Consider the following 21,712-nt stretch of genomic DNA (forward strand, 5'->3'; position numbering starts at 1 on the left):
GTATACTCTTTAATTCCCATCACCAATTTAACCCATTCCCGCATCACTTCCCCTCTGGTAACCATCACTTGGTTCTGTTTCTTGGTTGGGGTCTCTTTTTTTTCTTCCTTTGCTCATTTGTTTTGTTTCTTAAATTCCACATGAGTGAAATTGTATGGTATTTCTTTCTCTGACTGACTTATTTCACTTAGCCTTATACTTTCTAGATCCATCCATGTCATCACAAATGGCAAGAATTCATTCTTTTTTATGGCTGAAAAATATTCTATTGTATATACATACCACATCTTTTTTATCCATTCATCTATCAGTGAACACGTGGGCTACTTCCATAATTTGGCTATTGTAATTAATACTGCTCTGGGTGCCTTGGTGGCTCAGTTGGTTAAGTGTTTGCCTTCGGCTCAGGTCATAATCCCGGAATCCCAGGATTGAGTCCTGCATCGGGCTCCCTGCTCGGCAGGGAATCTGCTTCTCCCTCTGCCCCTCACCCCCTCATGCTCTCTCTCTCTCTCTCTCTCAAATAAATAAATAAAATAAAATAAATAATGCTGCTGTAAACATAGGGGTGCATGTATCTCTTTGAATTAGTGTTTTTGTATTTTGGGGATAAATACCCAACATTGAGATTACTGGGTCATTGGGTAGTTCTATTTTTAATTTTTTGAGGAAACTCCATACTGTTTTACACAGTGGCTGCACCAGTTTGCATTCCTACCAACAGTGCAGGAGGGTTCCCTTGTTTTTACATCTTCACCAACACTTATTGTTTCTTGCGCTTTTTATTTTAGCCATCCTGACAGGTGTGAGAAATTTTGATTTGCATTTCCTTGATGACGAGTGATGTTGAGTATCTTTTCATGTGTCTCTTTGGCCATCTGTATGTCTTCTTTGGAGAAATGTCTGTTCATGTCTTCTGCACACTTTTTAATTGGAATATTTTTAGGGTCTTGAGTTTCATCAGTTCTTTATATATTTTGGATACTAATCCTTTATTGGATGTGTCACTTGCAAATATCTTCTCCCATTCCATAGGTTGCCTTTTAGTTTTGTTGATTGTGAGAATTTTTTAAATTGCATATGTTTCAAATAGTATTCTGTCAATGTTAATTTCCTGAATTAGATTATTACATTATGGTTTAAAAAAATCATCTTCTCTTCTTATAAGTAATAATCCATTTAAGCCCAAAACACTGCATTAGTCATTCAGAAGTTACCTTGCAGCTGGAAGAAGGGGAACCATATCCAATTTTGGAACTAATAGTTTCTTAGTTAAGATGGAGACAAAAATGATTATATATAAAATCAGAAAAACAGTTTAACTAAAAATAATCTTTCATTATATTTTTTTCCCAATTCTACAGAATCTCCTAAAATATATAATTAAATACCCCAGAACTAAATGCGTATAAACTTTATTATTTATCAAGCAGCGCTGTTTATCATATGTGTTATGGTCAGTTTGTGGCTTTGCATTCTGGTCTGTGGATGTGCATGGCCATTCTTACCCTAGTAACAAAAAAGTTGATTTTGAAAATGTCCTTGGTGACGTTGCCCTGGCTCTTCTTCCAGGTAATGTCTGTAGACTCATTTGGTCAAGATGGTCTTTCCCACTGATGAGCCAGAGTTACTGAGCTTCTGAGATGGACACAGAGCTCATGATTACTGTGTGCCAGAACCTGTGCTAAGTACTTCACTTGTGTTGGCTTGCTTAATATTCAAAACACCAAATTGTTTAGATTCTCTTATTTTCCTTATTTTTGTATACATAAGAAAAGTGATTCATAGAGAAATTAAGAACTATAATGTTCAAAGACACATGGATAGTGATGATGCTACATACTTGGTACCTAGGTTCCTAACTCCACAGCCTGCTCCCTTAACTACTATTTAAGTGTCTGAGAAGAAGGGCTTACTGCATCATTCCTGCTGACAGAATGGAGACTTTTTTTTGCATGTTTTAGGGAGGATTTTGATTTTTTTTTTTTTTTGTCTCAATGATTGTGTTCTTATGTTACTTTAGTTTGAAGTTTTTTGTACCCCTGGGAGTTTTGTTCCAGACCAGTAGAGTACAATTTAATAATTCTGAAATTTACATTTACCAAAGCATCAATGTAGGAAATAAGAAAATACCCAGAAAGTATTGTTATAGGTTCACTAAGTACTTAACCTCCTTTTATGCACCAAGAGAAAAGGTGGCTAATTTTGTCTTCATCACTTACAGCCATTTTTTCCTGCATCCCAAATGAATGCAATGACCTGAGTCTAAATTTGATTTAGTTATCTCTGTGTTGGCCCATTAACTAGATGTCACTACTTGCAGATGTAAATTTAACAAATTTGTTATCTCACATACCTAATCTTAGAGAATGGCTGTATTGTGAAGCAGTTAACCTGAAGTGTGTCTATATCTACATTTGTTGGTTTCCAAAGAATGAATTGGATTGGGGTATGTTTTGTAAGGAAGACACATCTCATGTGTTCTTGAAAAATGAAGTTAGCTTTCCTTCATTGAGAGTTAAGATCTGGGATTCCTCCCCTTGAATCTGAATGAGCCTGTGACTGATGCAGAAGTGACACTATGTGACTTCTAAGGCATAGAAGTAACGGGGCCGCTGCCTGGTACTCTTGGAACATTAGTATTATGGAAACAGCTACCATGTTGGGAGGAAGCCAAGAACTCAAACAGGCCATTTGAGGGTATTCTAGCCATATCCCCAGCTGAGAGCCCAGCTGACAGCCAGCATCAATTATCAGGCATGTGAGCTTCAAGCTGCCCCCACTGACATGAGGACCGGAGGGGTGATGTCCCCACTGAGCCCAGCTCAAATTTCAAAATACAGGTCGTCATTATTTGGAGCACTAATTTTTAGGGTGGTTTGTTGAGTAGCAATAAATGATTAAACACAAATCAATGCTGAATTTTTGGAATCTGTGTATGGGGTGGTAAAGAGAGAAATGAGAGAAAAATACTTCTAAATACCTTGATGCAAAGGACTCTTTCATCATCTGGGCAATCTAGATCCCAAATTCTTGTCTGTCCTAGAAGAAAGGAGTTTCATTCAGATACTCTAATTCAGTAGAGGAGATTAAAGACAAATACCTTCTATCATCTGGTTTCCTCTCAGTACCCCAGTTTGGCAAGTGGCCCTGTTTCCTTCACCATTGTATACTTGTGTTCTGGCCCTGATACCTGTAGACATTTCTACAGGTGATCACTTCTCTTTTGATAACTTCTTTCTGTTCTCTGGACTTCTTTGATCTTTTTTTTTTTTTTTTAATATAGTCTTCAAGTCTTCATTGAACATAATCCCCTTTATTCTCTTTCAAGAAGTTCAGGGATACTGTTAAATAGGAGCTATGGCAGAAAAAAACCTGGAAATAATAAGCCAGTTGCATTATAGAATCCATCAAAAAGGTCAAAGCCACACAATATGCTATTACAAGTCATCACTTAGATAAAGTATTCAGCTCTTCTGCCTTAATTTTTTTTAAAGCGTGAACTTTAATGAGAATGGAAAGGGCATGACAAGAATCATTTCTCCTAACAAAGATTCTAAGAGGAGAGAAAGATTAGGCAGTGTGTCCTAGTTTGATGAATATTTAACTGGTGAGCTAGAGATCCTTTGGAGCCCCAGGCCTCCAATATTCTTGCTCTCTCTGCCCAGACTATGAAAAGCTCAAGTCATATTATTTAATGAATAGAAGCCATAGAATTACAGCGAAGCACATGAATCCTACTATCCAATGTGAAAGAAAGAAAGGTGAGCTTATGAATATTAATATCTTCCTGCAAAATGATAGGATTCTCACTTTCTTGCTAATAACATGTGGAATCCAGATTTCGTTTCTTCTCTTTATACTTAGAAGGCTCCATGAAAGCAGAAAGGCAGTATTAAAAAGCTGTTTTTGTTATTGATGTTTTATCTGTATTTTTTTTTTCTCCCCTCTCTCTCTACTGGAAAAGCTTGTGTTGATGAGCACATGGAGAGGGCTTAAGAGCTTTCTATTGTGATAAAATTGGGTGCCTTTGTGGGGCTCTGAGGATAGTATTCAGATAAGACATAGGAGGAACAAATTGAAATATTGCCCTTGGCCACACAAAGATGCACCCACTGACTCAAGTTGCTGGGACCGGAGCAGTGTTGTTCATAGATCAGTGCCCATCTTCAGAATGGCCTCTAGTCTGCTTGTTAGAAAATAAAGTTTACACTGAAGGAGAAATTCAAATAGGCTACCAGTTAGGGGAGACAACTTTGGCGCACTAAAAGACAGCCTGAATACCTGAAGGCAGGTGTTCTGGTCTTGAGATACCAGCAAATAAAACAATGATAAAAATGAAAGTCTTTCCTTTGTCCCTCCTGGCCATCTTGGCATCTACTCTTTTTTTTAATTATTATTTTGTTAATCACCATACATTACATCATTAGTTCTTGATGTAGTGGTCCATGATTCATTGTTTGTTTAAAACACCCAGTGCTCCATGCAGTACATGCCCTCTTTAATACCCAACACCAGGCTAACACATCCCCCCACCCCCCTCCCCACTAGAACCCTCAGTTTGTTTCTGAGAGTCCATAGTCTCTCATGGTTCGTCTCCCCCTCCGATTTACCCCCTTCTTTCTTACCCTCCTGCTATCTTCTTCTTTTTCGTCTTTTAACATATAATACGTTGTTTCAGAGGTATAGGTCTGTGATTCAACAATCTTAAACAATAAACAGCACTCACCATAGCACATACCCTCCCCAATGTCTATCACCCAGACACCCCATCCCTCCCACCCCCCACCACTCCAACAACCCTCAGTTTGTTTCCTAAGATTAAGAATTCCTCATATCAGTGAGGTCATATGATACATGTCTTTGATTGACTTATTTCGCTCAGCAATAATACCCTCCAGTTCCATCCACGTCGTTGGCAAATGGCAAGATTTCATTCCTTTTAGTATGTATTTTTTTAAATTTTTTATTGTTATGTTAATCACCATACATTACATCATTAGTTTTTGATGTAGTGTTCCATGATTCATTGTTTGTTTAAAACACCCAGGGCTCCATTCAGAACGTGCCCTCTTTAATACCCATCACCAGGCTAACCCATCCTCCCACCCCCTCCCTTCTAGAACCCTCAGTTTTTCAGAGTCCATCGTCTCTCATGTTTTGATGGCTGCATAATATTCCATTGTATATATATACACCACATCTTCTTTATCCATTCATCTGTCGTTGGACATCTTGGCTCTTTCCACAGTTTGGCTACTGTGGACATTGCTGCTATAAACATCGGGGTGCACGTACCCCTTCAGATCCCTACATTTGTATCTTTGGGGAAAATACCCAGTAGTGCATTTGCTGGATCGTATGGTAGCTCTATTTTCAACTTTTTGGGAAACCTCCACACTATTTTCCAAAGTGGCTGCACCAGCTTGCATTCCCATCACCAGTGTAGGAGGGTCCCCCTTTCTCTGCATCCCCGCCAACATCTGTCATTTCCTGACTTGTTAATTCTAGCCATTCTGACTGGTGTGAGGTGGTATCTCATTGAGGTTTTGATTTGGATTTCCCTGATGCTGAGAGATGTTGAGCACTTTTTCGTTTGTCTGTTGGCCATTTCGATGTCTTCTTTGGAAAAATGTCTGTTCATATCTACTGCCCAATTCTTGATTGGATCATTTGTTCTTTGGGTGTTGAGTTTGATAAGTTCTTTATAGATTTTGGATACTAGCCCTTTATCTGATGTGCCATTTGCAGATATCTTCTCCCATTCTGTCGGTTGTCTTTTGATTTTGTTCACTGTTTCCTTTGCCGTGCAAAAGCTTTTTAACTTGATGAAGTCCCAATAGTTCATTTTTGCCCTTGCTTCACTTGCCTTTGGCGATATTTCTAGGAAGAAGTTGCAGCGGCTGAGGTCAAAGAGGTTGCTGCCTGTGTTCTCCTTTAGGATTTTGATGGACTCCTGTCTCACATTTAGGTCTTTCAACCATTTGAGTCTCTTTTTGTGTGTGGTGTAAGGAAATGGTCCAGTTTCATTCTTCTGCATGTGGCTGTCCAATTTTCCCAACACCATTTATTGAAGAGACTTTTGCCATTGGACATTCTTTCCTGCTTTGTTGAAGATAAGTTGACCATAGAGTTGAGGGTCCATTTCTGGGCCCTCTATTCTGTTCCAGTGATCTATGCATCTGTTTTTGTGCCAGTACCATACTGTCTTGATGATGACAGCTTTGTCATAGAGCTTGAAGTCCGGAATTGTGATGCCACCACTTTGCTTTTCTTTTTCAACATTCCTATGGCTATTCAGGGTCTTTTCTAGTTCCATAAAATTTTAGGATCTTTGTTCCATTTCTTTGAAAAAAGTAGATGGTATTTTGATAGGGATTGCCTTAAATGTGTAGATTGCTCTAAGTAGCATTGATGTCTTCACAATATTTGTTCTTCCAATCTATGTGCATGGAACGTTTTTCAATTTCTTTATGTCTCCCTCATTTTCTTTCATGAGTATTTTATAGTTTTCTGAGTACAGATTCTTTGCCTCTTTGGTTAAATTTATTCCTAGGTATCTTATGGTTTTGGGTGCGATTGTAAATGGGATCGACTCCTTGATTTGTTTCTCTTCTGTCTTGTTGTTGGTGTATAGGAATGCCACTGATTTCTGTGCGTTGATTTTATATCCTGCCACTTCAGTGAATTCCTGTATGAGTTCTAGCAGTTTTGGGGTGGAGTCTTTTGGGTTTTCCACATAAAGTATCATATCATCTGCAAAGAGTGAAAGTTTGACTTCTTCTTTGCCAATTCTGATGCCTTTTATTTCTTGTTGTTGTCTGATTGCTGTGGCTAGGACTTCTAATACTATGTTGAAAAGCAGTGGTTATACTGGACATCCCTGTCACGTTCCTGACCTTAGGGGGAAAGTTCTCAGTTTTTCCCCATGGAGAATGATATTTGCTATGGATTTTTCATAGATGACTTTTATGATATTGAGGTATGTACCCTCTATGCCTATACTCTGAAGAGTTTGGATCAAGACAGGATGCTATACTTTGTCAAATGCTTTTTCTGCATCTGTTGAGAAGATCATATGGTTCTTGTTCTTTCTTTTATTAATGTACTGTATCACACTGATTTGCAGATGTTGAATCAAACTTGCAGCCCAGGGATAAATCCCACTTGGTCGTGGTGAATAATCCTTTTAATGTACTTTTGGATCTTATTGGCTACTATTTTGGTGAGAATTTTTGCAACCATGGTCATCAAGGATATTGGTCTTAATTCTCCTTTTTGATGGGATCTTTGTCTGGTTTTGGCATCAAGGTAATGCTGGCTCATAAAACGAGCCTGGAAGTTTTCCTTCCATTTCTATTTTTTGGAACAGTTTCAGAAGGATAGGTATTGATTCTTCTTTAAATGTTTGGTAGAATTCCCCTGGGAAGCCATCTGGCCCTGGGCTTTGGTTTGTTGGGAGATTTTTGATGACTGCTTCAGTTTCCTTAGTGGTTATAGGTCTGTTCAGGTTTTCTGTTTGTTCCTGGTTCAGTTTTAGTAGTTGATACATCTCTAGGAATGCATCCATTTCTTCCAGATTATCTAATCTGCTGGCACATAGTTGTTCACAATATATTCCTATAACTGTTTGTATTTCTTTGGTGTTGGTTGTGATCTCTCCTGTTTCATTCATGATTGTTTTTATTTGGGTCAATTCTCTTTTCTTTTTGATAAGTATGGCCAGGGGTTTATCAATCTTGTTCTTTCAAAGAACCAGCTCCTAGTTTCATTGATCTCTTCTACTGTTCCTTTGGTTTCTATTTCATTGATTTCTGCTCTGATCTTTATCCTCTTCTCCAGCTGGGTTTAGGCTTTATTTGCTGTTCTTTCTCCAGCTCCTTTAGTTGTAGGGTTAGGTGGTATATTTGAGACCTTTCTTGTTTCTTGAGAAAGGCTTGTATTGCTATATACTTTCCTCTCAGGACTGCCTTTGCTGTATCCCAAAGATTTTGAACAGTTGTGTTTTCATTTTCATTGGTTTCCATGAATTTTTAAAATTCTTCTTTAATTTCCTGGTTGACCCAGTCATTCTTTAGTAGGATGCTCTTTAGCCTCCATGTATTTGAGTTCTTTCCGACTTTCCTCTTGTGATTGAGTTCTAGTTTCAAAGCACTGTGGTCTGAAAATATGCAAGGAATGATCCCAATCTTTTGGTGCTGGTGGAGACCTGATTTGTGACCTGGAATGTGATCTATTCTGGAGAATGTTCTATGGGCAGTAGAGAAGAATGTGTAGTCTGTTGCTTTGTGATGGAATGTTCTGAATATGTCTGTGAAGTCCATTTGGTCCAGTGTGTCATTGAAAGTCTTTCTTTCCTTGTAGATCTTTTGCTTAAATGATCTGTCCATTTCAGTGAGGGGGATGTTAAAGTCCCCCACTATTATTGTATTGTTGTATTGTCGATGTGTTTCTTTGCTTTTGTTACTAATTGGCTGATATAATCGGCTGCTCCCATGTTAGGGGCATAGATATTTAAAATTGTTAGATATTCTTGTTGGATAGAGCCTTTAAGTAGGATATAGTGTCCTTCCTCATCTCTTATTACAGTCTTTGTTTTAAAATCTAATTTGTCTGATATAAGGATTGCCCGCCCAGCTTTCTTTTGGTGTCCATTAGCATGGTAAATGGTTTTCCACCCCTTCACTTTCAATCTGGGGGTGTCTTTGGGTCTAAAATGAGTCTCTTGCAGACAGCATATCAATGGGTCTTGTTTTTTTATCCAGTCTGATAGCCTGTATCTTTTGATTGGGGCATTTAGCCCATTTCCATTCATGGTAACTATTGAAAGATATGAATTTAGTGCCATTGTATTGCCTGTAAGGTGACTGTGACTGTATATTGTCTGTGTTCCTCTGGTCTCTGTTACTTTTAGGCTCTCTCTTTGCTTAGAGGACCCCTTTCAATATTTCTTGGAGGGCTGGTTTGGTGTTTGCAAATTCTTTTAGTTTTTGTTTGTCCTGGAACCTTTTTATCTCTCCTGTTTTCAATGACACCCTAGCTGGATATAGTATTCTTGGCTGCATATTTTTCTCATTTAGTGCTCTGAATATATCATGCCAGTCCTTTCTGGCCTGCCAGGTCTCTGTGGATAGGTCTGTTGCCAGTTTAATGTTTCTACCATTGTAGGGTACAGATCTCTTCTCCCGAGCTGCTTTCAGGATTTTCTCTTTGTCTCTGAGACTCGCAAGTTTTACTATTAGATGTTGGGGTGTTGACCTATTTTTATTGATTTTGAGAGGGGTTTTCTGTGCCTCCTGGATTTTGATGCCTGTTTCCTTCCCCAAATTAGGGAAGTTCTTTGCTATAATTTGTTCCATGTACCTTCTGCCTCTCTCTCTCTTTCTTTTTCTTATGGGATCCCAATTATTCTAATATTGTTTCATCTTATGGTATCACTTATGCCTCGAATTCCTCCCTTGTGATCCAGTAGTTGTTTATCTCTCTTTTTCTCAGCTTCTTTTTTTTCCATCATTTGGTCTTCTATATCACTAATTCTCTCTTCTGCCTCATTTGTCCTAGCAGTCAGAGCCTCCATTTTTTTATTGCACCTCATTAATAGCCTTTTTGATTTCAACTTGGTTAGATTTTAGTTCTTTTATTTCTCCAGAAAGGGTTTCTCTAATATCTCCCATGCTTTTTTCAAGCCCAGCCAGTACGTTTAAAATCGTCATTCTGAACTCTAGTTCTGACATCTTACTAAAGTCCATATTGATCAGGTCCCTGGCATTTGGTACTGCTTCTTGTTCTTTTTTTTGAGGTGATTTTTTTCCGTCTTGTCATTTTGTCCAGAGAATAGATTAATGAGAGAACAAAATGCTAACAGGGTAACAGTGTCCCCAGAAAATACACAGTAAACAAATCAGAAGAGACCTGAAACCGGGGGAAAAGAAAGGGAAAGAAAGAAAAAAGGGAAAAAAAAAAGACAAATAAAAAGATAAAAACAAACAAAAACAAAACAAAACAAAAAACCAGAATATACTCAAATATCTTCAGGCCGATGCATAGATCAGTGCCACACACTAGATTTTGGGTGTATTTTGGCCTGTTAGATGAAAGTGCCTCCCAAAATTTTAAAGAAAGAAAGCCTTATATATATACAAAAATGAGGGTTAATACAATGAAGGGATGGAATATGACTGTAAAGATGAAAATTATAAAAGATTTTATAAAAGGAATTGATCAGAAGTTGGTTGAAAATAGAAAGAAGAGGATTTAAAAAAAAGGGGGGGAGAGAATATGATCATGCAGGAGACTAGAACAAAGCCATACACTAGAGATTTAGGGTATATTTTGATCTGTTAGAAAAACGTTTATTCCAAAATTTTAAGAAAGAACACAATATATATATATATATATATATATACCAAAAATAATGTTAACTACTATGAAGGGATAGAATATGGCTTTAAAAATGAAAAATAAAAAAGGTTTTTAAAAAAAGGGTTTGATAAGATGTTGGTTGAAAAAGGGAAAAAGAAAAATTGAGAAAAAAAGTTAAAAAAATATATTAACTTGAAAGACTAAAGAATCATAGGGAAAAAAGCCATGAATTCTATGTGCAATATTCCCCTAGTGCTGGCATTCTGCCGTTCTTATTGATTGGTAAACTTGGTCTTGGCTGACTGTTCTTACTGATCTTCTGGGGGAGGGACCTGTTGCCATGGTTCCCAAATGTCTTTGCCGGAGGTGGAATTGCCCCGCCCTTGCCTGGTCCAGGCTAAGTAATCTGCTCCGATTTGCTCTCGGGAGCTTTTGTTCCCTGCAAGCTTTCTGTACAGCTTTGGAGGACAAGAGTGAAAATGGCGGCCTCCCAATCTCCACCCCGGAGGAGCTGAGAACTCAGGGCCCCACTCCTCAGTGCGCCCCCAGAGAAAAGCAATCAGTCACTCTCTTCTCCCCAGTCTCCGGTCACACTCCGTGCTTACCCAGCCTGTGACCAAGCATTTCCATCTCTGGTACCTGACCCCGTGTGGAGTCTCCAAACCCAGCAGATCCCTGCAGTGCACTCCCGCGCCGCTCCTCCTGGGGGAGGAAGGGGAGTCTCCCCGGCTCTGCCTCTTGTTGGGTCCCTGCCGGAGGAGTAGTGGCCCGACTGTGCCGCGGATCACAGTTTATGGCAACCCCGAGCTGAGAGCCCACTCCTCGGCTCCGTCTCTGTAGCCGGCTTCCCTGCTCCAATACCTGGGATCTCTGTTGCACTCAGACACCCCCAGTCTTTCTGTGACCCCAGGGTCCTGAGACCACACTGTCCCAGCGAGGGTTCCACCCCCCGCTTAGCCACTGGAGCGACATCCCTCAGCGGAGCCGACTTCTAAATCTTCCAATTTTGTGCTCCGCTGCTCTGTCACTTGCCGGTAGCGGCTGAATGAGCCTCCCCCCCCCCCCGCCGCCCCCGCTGTCTATCTTCCTGAATTTTGCCTCGGATTCACTTTTATGCACATCCTACCCTCCAGAAGGTGGTCGCTTTTCTGTTCAGAGAGTTGCTGCTATTTTGTTCTTCGATCTCTTCTTGAGTTCGTAGGTGTTCAGAATGGTTTGATCCCTAAGTACCTGAATTCCTGGGATGAGATGAAATTTAGGTCTCCTCCTTCTCCACCATCTTGCTCCTTCCTCTTGGCGTCTACTCTTGATGGGGCTGTCCCTCACCTAAGGGAGGAAGATGGTGGCCATGAAGAAGATGAAAAAGTCACTGGAGTGGATCAACCTAGGCTCCAACTTGTTATGAAAAGTGGAAAGTGTGTGCTAGAGTACAAGCAGACTCTGAAAACAATCAGACATGGCAAAGCAAAGCTGGTCATCCTCACCAACAACTGTCCAGCTCTGAGGAAATCAGAAATAGAGTACTATGCCCTGTTGGCTAAAACTGGTGTCCATCATCACTACAGCGGTAATAATATTGAGATGGGCACAGCATATGGCAAATACTACAGAGAAGGCACACTGGCTAGCACTGATCCAGGTGATTCGATATCATTAGAAGCATGCTGGGACAGACTGGTGAAAAGTAAATCACCCCAAATTTTTCTTTAATAAAACTGGCCAGAGCTTGTTTTAAAAACAAAAACAATAAAATCATTCCCATCTATTGAGCATTTGTTTTGTAAAAGGCATAGAACTAAGCAGTTGATATACTTTATTACATTGAATCCACACTAACCCAACAGGGATAGTCAGAAGCTAAAGGAGAATGAATAATGTGGTAACAGTCACACTTAGAAGGTGGTTTCTGGAATTTAAACCCCTTCTTGGGGATTCTAAAGCCAGTTATTTAGTACTATTTTAGTTTAGTTAGGTGAGTCACTCTGGGGCAAGGAACTTACCCTTTTTGAACCTAAGTATACTTTGTCACCTGTGAAATTAGGAAGTTTGATGTTCTGTGTCCTCCAGCTCTTTATTAATTTCATATTGCTGCCTTTAAAAAAGTACCATAAATTTAGTGGCTTAAACAATATAAATTTATGCTCTTACAGTTCTGTAGTTTGGGAGTCTGACACAGGTCTCACCAGGCTTTGTTAAGGTGAAGGCAGGGTTGGTTCCTTCTGTAGGCTCTGGAAAAGAATCTGTTTCCTTGATTTTTCCAGCTTGTGAGGGCCACTTGCCCTTCTGGGGTCATGAACCCTTCCTCACATCACTCTAACTTCTTGTTTTGACCATTATAACTCCTTCCTCCTTTGATTCTTGTTCCCTCTTTCCTATAGGGATCATTATGATTGCACCGGGCTCACCCAGATAATCCAAGATAGTCTTCTCCCATTTCATGATCCCTAATCATATTTCCAAAAATCTCTCATTTTGTGTGGTAACATTCACAGGTTCTGGGGATTAGGACATGAAAATATTTGGGGAGCCATTACTGAACCTACTATAAGCTCCATTTTTTTTTTCATTTTCAATACCAAAGAATTATAAAATCCTATGCTTGACAATTGTAGGATAGTGCGGAGTTCTTTCACTGTTCCTGAATCCTGCCTATATATTGAACTCCCTCTTCTACTAGAGGTAACTTTCAGCATAGGATTGCAATTCTGTATGTCTCTGATGACCTAATATGTTGTCACTCTGTCTGGATCCATTTTCTAACTCTGTTCTTTTGTTGAGTGATTATTCATGTGTGGCCACTCAGCATCACACATGCTTCCTTAAGTATAGGTGTGCTTTTTTTTTTTTTTTAACTGTTTTAAGCTTGTTTACTCTTTTCTAGTTAACATGACTTCCCCGCCCCCCATCCATGTTATTAATGCAAATACCATGTGGGCCCAGCTTCTGCAGAAGCTAATGACTTTGCTAACCAAATGCAGAACTTTGCAATTATTTGGGTCTTAAATTTATAATGAATATTCTCCAAAAGGCTTCATGTTCATTACCTGAATTTACTCCACCCCTCTCCAACAAAAAAATAACAAAATGAATTTTTGTTCTTAGTGATTCTGTTTCAGCTTATAAATGATCGTTAACTTCCTTGTAGAAGACAGGAACTATATCATTGTTTCCTCTGAAAAATATCAATCCAGTATTAACTTAGAGAACAGATACTAGTCATATACCCTGAGGCCAGTGGTATTTATCCTGTTTCCAAGGGATCATGAGAGAAACAGCACTCAGTTTGCTAACTTTTGATGACTCCTTTGTAATTCTTGCTGAAAGTAACCCAAACCCACATCTTTTGTTTTCTGTGTATGATTTGCCAGTTGTTCCATGTGGTTAATACTAAGGAGTTTTTCATTCACATCTAACGTTGAAAGGATACACATGGACACACACACACACTCACACACTCACACACACTCTCTCTCTCTCGATGAATGTATCAGTCTTTTTAAGTTGACTTCAGTGTCTAATTCTGCCAAAATAATGGGTTTCATCTAAGACCCACATTTTAAAGAAGACCCACATAGCAGATTGAGAAAAAAATTAATATTTATTAAATACTTTCCATGTACATTGCTAAGCATTTTAGACTGGTTATCATATAAATTAGACATGGTCAGCAACAAATATGTTTAAATGCAATCAATATCCAAGTACATATTTAAGTAAACTTTGTTCTTTGTTTTTTAATTCTCTTAGATTTCCTTTTAAAAAGGTATTATTTTTGAAATGGTTCTTTACTAACCACAATTGATAATTAAGTGGAAACTAAAATAATAATACAACTTAAGATGGTCTCTGGGAAATAATGCATTTAATTTTCTCCACAAGGGGGAAAGATTAGCATAGAATACTAAGAAATATTGAGAAATAGAACTGTTCAAAGGGGGAAGCAGGTCACCTTCCCACCTTCTCTAGTAAGCATCCACAGGCCATAGTGATGACCCGCCCATGGGTTACCCATTGCCCATCTAGGGGGGAGCCTATTAAACAGTGGGGTTATCTACTAGCTACCGTGCTCATCAGCAGGTCTCCAGACCATCACCCAAGGCATAAGAGGTAGAGGGAATCTCAATTATAAAATCTGGCATTTTCTTGTCTTCCTCAGGGAGTGCAGGCACCCCAGTAATGTTTAACAAAAATGGGGATGCACCTGGGCGTTATGACATCTTTCAGTACCAGACCACAAACACCACCAACCCTGGTTACCGTCTGATTGGACAGTGGACAGATGAACTTCAGCTCAATGTGAGTACTAATTGTTCCTTTCCCTTTGCTTATGTGATGAACAGACAGACTTTTAATATGCTCAATTAGGCAAATGTTCTTGTTTTTATGTTTGTGTGGATATATATGTGGGCATGCATCCTGTTAAAATCATCTGCAGAGATTGATAATCCATAATAACATAAGTGATAGTGATGATTATGATGATAAAAATGTGCTTTGAATTTGTGCTGGGCATTATACTCAGCACTTACGTGAATGATCTCATTTAACCTGAGGCTTGAAGTGCTTAACAAACAAGTTACCCGCTAATACTTTAAAAGATCCTTCTCTTGGTCAGCTTTTCTTTCTTGTTTCTTTTCTTCTTCATATGGTGATGTATTTTTTTCATTTAGAGCATTTTAGTGAGTCACTTTAGTTTTTACTGAGATTCTCTGAGTAATTGCAATGTTAACATCCATAATCTCTTCCTCTTCTTGTCAAACGTGACCTTGAGTAAGTGGCCACTTCCTTGTGGAGGTTAGGTCAAAGTGCACCAGCCAGAGACCATCAGGAGCTCATCTGTAGTGAGACGCAGTTAAGTTTATTTAACTTTTAGTTGCATGAAGAGAAGCTCCTGCCCCCAAAACCTCTTCATGATGAAGGAGTTTAGATGTCATTTATTATATGTTTGGGGCTAAGGTAGGTGATTTTCAGGAGGTTTAGGGAAACGAGGGCTAGTTTTGGTTTGGGTCCTCTTAGAAAACAGACACAAGTTGATGATAGTACGGCTTGGTGATTTTTGTGTAGGGGATGGGAAGATAAAGGCTAAGCAAGAGCTGTCACTTATAAAAGACATAGTAGGCACTTTAGAGAACTGAAGAAGGGACATATTATATTTGTGGTTGCAGAGTATCCTTGTTTCTGTCTACTTGCAGACCCAGTTGTGGAGTGGCCTTGTTTATTTGTCTTGTTCCACCATGGTCATTGAGTGTCTTTGTCTGATTATCATTTATATTCTGCAGAAGTTGTTTATGTTCTGTTTGGAATGTGCCTGCCTCGATGTTAGCTAACAGTTTTCTGGCCATTTAAAAAACTTTTTTTTTTTGGTTTCTTAATAGTTCAGGTTCAACATTCAACAGTGTGCTTCTCATAATATTTACAATGTCCTACTTGAAATTATTGTTAATTTAAATAAATCCACCAATCTTTACAGGCAGTAAAGAACATGAGCTAGGGTACCTCCACCCTGGCTGGGCCAAACCTGGCTGGAGCTCAGCATCCCATGCTTCCCATGATTTTCCTCCTCTCCTGGAAGGGATCTTAAAGAGGTCAGGCCCTAGCCTGGTGGCTGGGCTCCTGGAACCTAGTGCAGCAGAAGTCAGAGAAGTAGGGGTCTTGTGAACCTCTGTGCTGAGTTGTACTGAATAGGGTTACACTTCAAGAGGTTCTGCAGCAGGTGCCTTCCTGCAGTGGCATGGTGGCTGGCTACACTGGGCAAGCTTTATAAATTGGGTAGAACATCCCGGCTTCATAAATATTACAGTATATACAGGCACGTGATTTTCTTTGGTGCAGAAGTTTCCTGAATTACTCTGGGTTCCTCTGAGAAATGGGACCAACAAGATAGGTGATAGCTAGACTCTAAGGAAATGGCTCATTCAGCTATGAAGGATGAGAAGTCCCAAGATGTATAATTGGCAAGCCAGAGACCCAGGAGAGCCAAAGGTGTAATGGTGTAAGTTCCAGTCTGAGTATGTGAAGTCAGGGGAAGACTGATGTCCCAGCGGGAAGATAAGCAGAGAGGATTCTTTCTGACTCAGCCTTTTTATTGTATTTCAGGTCTCAAGTTTGTTTAGGCCTACTCACACTGGCGGGGAGGGCAATCTGTTTTGCTCACTGTACCAGTTTAAATATTCAGCTCATTCAGAAACACCCTCACAGACCTGCCTAGAATGCTGCTTAGCCAAATGGTTGGGTGCCCCATGCACATAAAATGAACCATCTAACAGGCCCTAGCCCAGAAAATTCCTTCTAATATATCTTACAAAGCTGGGAATTATGCTGTTAGCATTTACCAGTCTATACCTTTAGAAGGCACTTTGGAAATTATTGAGAGCAGGGCTTCTTGAGAGTAGAAAACAGAATTAATGTCATAGCGGTGGAGAGTTGGGGTCATGGTTTCGACGAGAGGATTATTCATAAGTGGGGGGTTGGTGAGGCCACCACAGGCCAGTTACCTTATTTGCACATTGCTCTGGCCTTGCCCTGTTTATACCTGTCCAGTTCTCCCTCCCCTGAGATCTCCCATCCAAGTGAGCTCACACAATGATCGGGTCCAAAGGACTGTGGTCCGGCATCTAAGAATGCATGGAGCCAGCCAGCCAGTGCCAGCCATGGCTGGGATGAATGCTGAGTACTAGAAGCAAAGAAAAAGCTAAAATTAGCCTGAGCTTAAAGCACACTAAACTTGTGAGCAAAAAGATAAAATGAAAGCAAAACAAGCAAATAAACAAAATTCAGCAGGTAAACTCAAGGGGTGGTAATCAAAAGCAGAATCAAAGTAGCATAACCTGGCTGACACACCCAGAGTGTGTTTTGAATGGTTATTGCCTGTGGGATACAAAGATGGATCACCCAGAACTAAAGGTAGAGAGAATCAAGGTCTGTGCTCTACATGTGAACTGCTCAGGACTTATTGTAAGACCCACAAGATTATATAGTGCATTAATCTTTGCTAGCATAACCCTCTGCACCAGTGTTAAATCCCCGGCATGTGTAACTTGTCCATGCACAAAAGAATCCCAACCACGCTTCACCAACTCCAGATATTACCTGGGAATTCTTAAGCCCACAATTTTTAATAACCAATATCAACACCATTTTTTTTTAAATTTTGGTTTGTATTTTACCCTTCATAGGAATTGCCTTTGATTAGCCATTTAACAGGTTTTTGTTTGTTTTTAATGCATCTATGATGCATCTCAAGAGGCAATGGGTACACAGTGGGGGAAGAAAACAAATGTGGTCCCTGTTCTCACAAAATTGATGATCTAGGATTGGAGATGCATGATACACAAGTAAACAGATGTGTATATGGAGAGTCAAAAGTGTGAGGAGAGTCAAAAGTGTGAGAAGAGTCATGGAGGTGGAGAGAGACCTCCCAGATGAGAAGCCAGCACTGTGAGGAATAGGAGTGATCCACCAAGCAGGTCAGGAGGCTGCCCTAACATTGGCGTGACTAAGGGAGAGGAGGATGGGAGGTAGGAAAGGTCAGAGCCATTGATAAGACACATAGCATGAAGTCCTTTGCAGGCTATGCTAAAACACTTTTAAAATTTATTCTGAGTGCATTTAAAAGCCATTGAGAAGTATTAAGCAGGGGAGTGACTAGATCAAATTTAGAAATAGAAAATTACTTTGCTAGGAAGGTAATGAGTTGGAAGGGGCAAGAGTGGGAGAGGAAGACCAACTGAGAGTTGATTTTAGCTATCACGTGAAGTAGGATGGTCAGTGAAGGGGTTCTCAAACCTCAGCAAGTAGCAAGATCATCCACAGCGTTTGTGAAAACATAGATTGCTGCCCCCAGCAAATGGGTTTCTGATTCACGTGGTGTCTGTCTCAACCGGATGGGGGCCCCCAAATGTGGGGCAGCGATGGAGTGGAAGCTAGTGGTGCCTGTGGGAAAAGGATTTACCCGTGGCAGAACAAAGGCGATAGAAATTTATGGAATACACCACAAGGGAGCCATGGGAAGGACAGCAAAGGAGACACTGCAACCAGGCGGTGGATGGGGGCTGTTTTTAAAGGGGGAAGGTAGGGAGGTATGGGGACATAGGGAACTGTGCCTGGTGTTAAGTACCCCATTAGTCAGTTAGGGCCAATGAATATCTTGAGGTAGGTCCCTTGATGGGCCTGTCAGGGGGTCACTGTGGGCCTCTTTGCCTTGATCAAGTTTCCATTGCTCAAAACTGTTGTCTGAAAGCGGCCTCTAAGACCCAGAAGGTCTCAGACTGGGAGGAGGCTCAAATATCTGCCTTTCTAAGAGTCCCTGTGTCACGCTGATGGCACTTTGAGATCCACCGGCTTGGAGAGTGTGCTGATTGTAGTGCTGTAATGAAGTGAGGAGAGACACGTGTGGTTAACACATAAAATATACATGTCTGTATATATTTACATATACATATCTCAGAGGAAGAATAGGATAATGTAGTGATGGATTCAGTGCTGGAGTTGAAGGAAAAAATAAGATTCAAAAGGTGAACGCCATGTTTACGGCTTGAGACGCTGTGTAGATGATAGCCACATAAGATTAGGAAGACTGCTCAGAGTGGGCGGGAGAGGGGGGTAAAATTGAGAATCCTGAGTCGGTGCTCTTAAATGTATGAGAGCCGAAATGGACTGGATAGAAGTCTGAAGCTCAGAAGACGGTTTTGGTCTACAGTTATTAAAAAAAAAAAAGAAAAGAAAAACCAGTTAGTTGTTAACCTATAAATAACATTTAAATCCATTAAAGAAAGAGAAAAGAGAATAGCCAAGAACCCAAGGTCTTGAAAACCTCAGAGGAAATGGTATAGTTCCTTTCTAACTACTCCAAATGTTACCCAACTTAAAGTGCTCTGTTTCACGAGCGCAGAAAGTTAGGGCAAACATATACTTTGGCTTTTGTGTTTGTTAATGGAAGCTAGATCCAGGTGATATAGCATTAGGTGGGAACATTTTTTATTCTACTTTTTCATGCTGAAAGTGGTGTGTTATGAAGAACAGACAGTACACCTGAATTCTCACATGGATCCAGTAGTGTATGCTTGGTCCTACATGCGACCTGAAGGTGTGGATGACGGAGCCAGAAAGAGGGCCATCTGTGTTCAGAATGGTGGGAGGCTGGGTTAATTCAGTTTAGGACGGCTGCTAGGATAATTGGCCTTGACAGGCCCTGTCCCTGTTGATGCCTTTTATGGGATCCTTAGGATATCAGTAAGTTGACTTTAAATCATAAAGGAAAGACAAAAGAGGAGATAGAGTACCCAGAGGCACTCCTGCACCATATCCTGGACCGCCAGAGCCACGCCCAGGCAGCCTACGCAATAGGTGGGATCTTACCCAACACCACCCAGTCCATAATGTTCCTTTTGTTGTAATTATTCTCGGTTAAAAACTCTATCAAGAGTGTAATTCAGGTAAACTTAGTTTCGTAGGTTTGCTTGCTTGCGGTCAATAGAACAAAACAAAGCATTTCAAGTGACAATTGTACTTCTCCTCATTTACAAAGACTCGGGGGTACTCTTGCAATCCCCAGTTAGATCATCTCTAGCAAATGAAATTTTCACAAGCACTTTCTCTGTGGTCAATAATTGCAAATGAGTTTCTGAGCCAAGAAATCAGAGTTTTAAGAATCCAGCCTAACGACCAGACTGCTCTGCTGTTCTGTATCTGGAATTTAGGTGTCTAAGAGTGTGCTGCCTGTTAGAGAATGCCTTCGTGCATTCTTACTGCCTGTCGGACTAGTAACCCTGGGGTCTGTCTCCTCTTCGGGCTAAGAGATGAGCACATGGTTTGCCACTAGGATATTTATGCAAGAACAAGAATTCATCTGAAGGAAATCATAAAGACCTAAGCCGTTTACTCTCCCCATTGCAACCTCCACAGAAATAATCCTGACTTATTTTCTCAGGCTTGTGTTCTACACAGAGATTCCATAAAACATTATGCGTGGCGGAAAGGCAGGAAAAGGGTTAAAGCAACAAAGAGACTTCTGCAGTGTGTCAGAAAGGAGGATAGCTAATGGAGATGTTAGGATAAAGGAGGGGCTGGCCCTGCGCCTGGTGTTCACCGACTAAGATAAGGGGCCCGTAATGAATATATTGCATTTAAAGGGCTCACATATTGTATAATTTAATTTTTGTATTTACATTTGATTTATATTTGAATTGGACTTTGAAGGATAAGTAGTGTTCCCAGGATGGAGAAGAAGAAAAAAACGTGTTTTAAAATGCATAATGCAGTACCATTTAAAAATTGGCATCAGGGGCTATGTCAGGAAAAAGGCAAAAATGAAATGTCGATGCTTTTAAAAATTCGAAATGTATGATATGAAGTAAACTCTACATTTGTTATGTGTACTGAGAAATAAAGGTGACTTTTGTCGTCTTTCATTTATTTGCAATTGGTAGGAAATTAGATGTGCCCCAAAATGTTAAATTTTCAAATACTGAAATGTCAGTTAGAGTTTAAAAACAAGCATTCTTAGTAGGCATCTTCCTACAGGGAATTGCACTCCTTTTACATAAAAGGCTCTGAATGAATATTACTTAACCTTTTCTGGATCCTTAATCATCTGCCATTCTGTAAAATAGTCCAACTTTGTGATCTTGTGAGGTATATGAGGCTCGTTTGCTTTTTAAGTGATTTGTTCACTGTTAAACTTTTCACCTAGAGACTGAAAGCTCCTGGAAGGTAGAATCCAAAATTTAGTCGTTGTTTTTCATACCTACTAGCAAAGTACCCGGCACATGGTAGGCATTTGGGGTTTTTGTTAATATATGAAACCATGTAAAAAGAATATGAACACTTTTGAATGATGGACATGACCTGCAGCAAGCAGCCACACTTCCTCCCGATGGGAGGAGCCCCCAGGTTTCCTGTTAGCCATATGGTTTGCCCTGAAGAGTTCCTAAGACCAGGGGTGGGATCTGATTCTATTTAAGCCAATTGCCAGGACCGTAGTAATGGGACAGGTGCTGAACTAAGTCTGTCCAATAGAAAGAACCACTAGACATCTGTCAGCTAATCTGGGGGATCAAGAAGCTCTTGTCCAATGGGTGTGACCCTCCAGAGCCACAGGGAGCCATTTGGAGACCACAGTGCAGGAGCTCCAGGGAAGAGGAGTCAAAACTTAGAGTGAGGGGCACCTGGGTGGCTCAGTCGTTAAGCGTCTGCCTTCGGCTCAGATCAGGATCCCAGGGTCCTGAGATGGAGCCCCACGTCAGGTTCCCTGCTCGGCAGGAAGCCTGCTTCTCCCTCTCCTCCCTCCTCATGCTCTCTTCTCACTATCTCTGTCTCTCTCTCAAAAAAAAAAAAAAAAAAAAAAAAAAAA

The 21,712-nt window shown here is 40.2% G+C and overlaps 1 protein-coding gene across 9 annotated transcripts in view; it reads left to right on the forward strand.

The window, feature by feature from the left end:
• GRM7 (glutamate metabotropic receptor 7) overlaps window positions 1-21,712 on the forward strand; it is a 914,710-nt gene that overhangs the window by 611,594 nt on the left and 281,404 nt on the right. For all 9 annotated transcript variants that reach the window (XR_012380942.1, XR_012380943.1, XR_012380944.1 and 6 more), the window contains exon 7: window positions 14,519-14,658. Coding sequence is in view for 6 of the 9 variants with exons in the window: in XM_073901589.1 (XP_073757690.1) it covers window positions 14,519-14,658 (140 nt within the window). In the remaining 3 variants the exon portion in view is untranslated. The remainder of the gene's footprint in view (window positions 1-14,518; window positions 14,659-21,712) is intronic.

The sequence above is a fragment of the Callorhinus ursinus genome, unplaced genomic scaffold, assembly GCF_003265705.2.
Source record: "Callorhinus ursinus isolate GAN/ISIS: 27379988/994484 unplaced genomic scaffold, GSC_fseal_2.0 scaffold15, whole genome shotgun sequence".
Taxonomy (NCBI): Eukaryota; Metazoa; Chordata; class Mammalia; order Carnivora; family Otariidae; genus Callorhinus; species Callorhinus ursinus.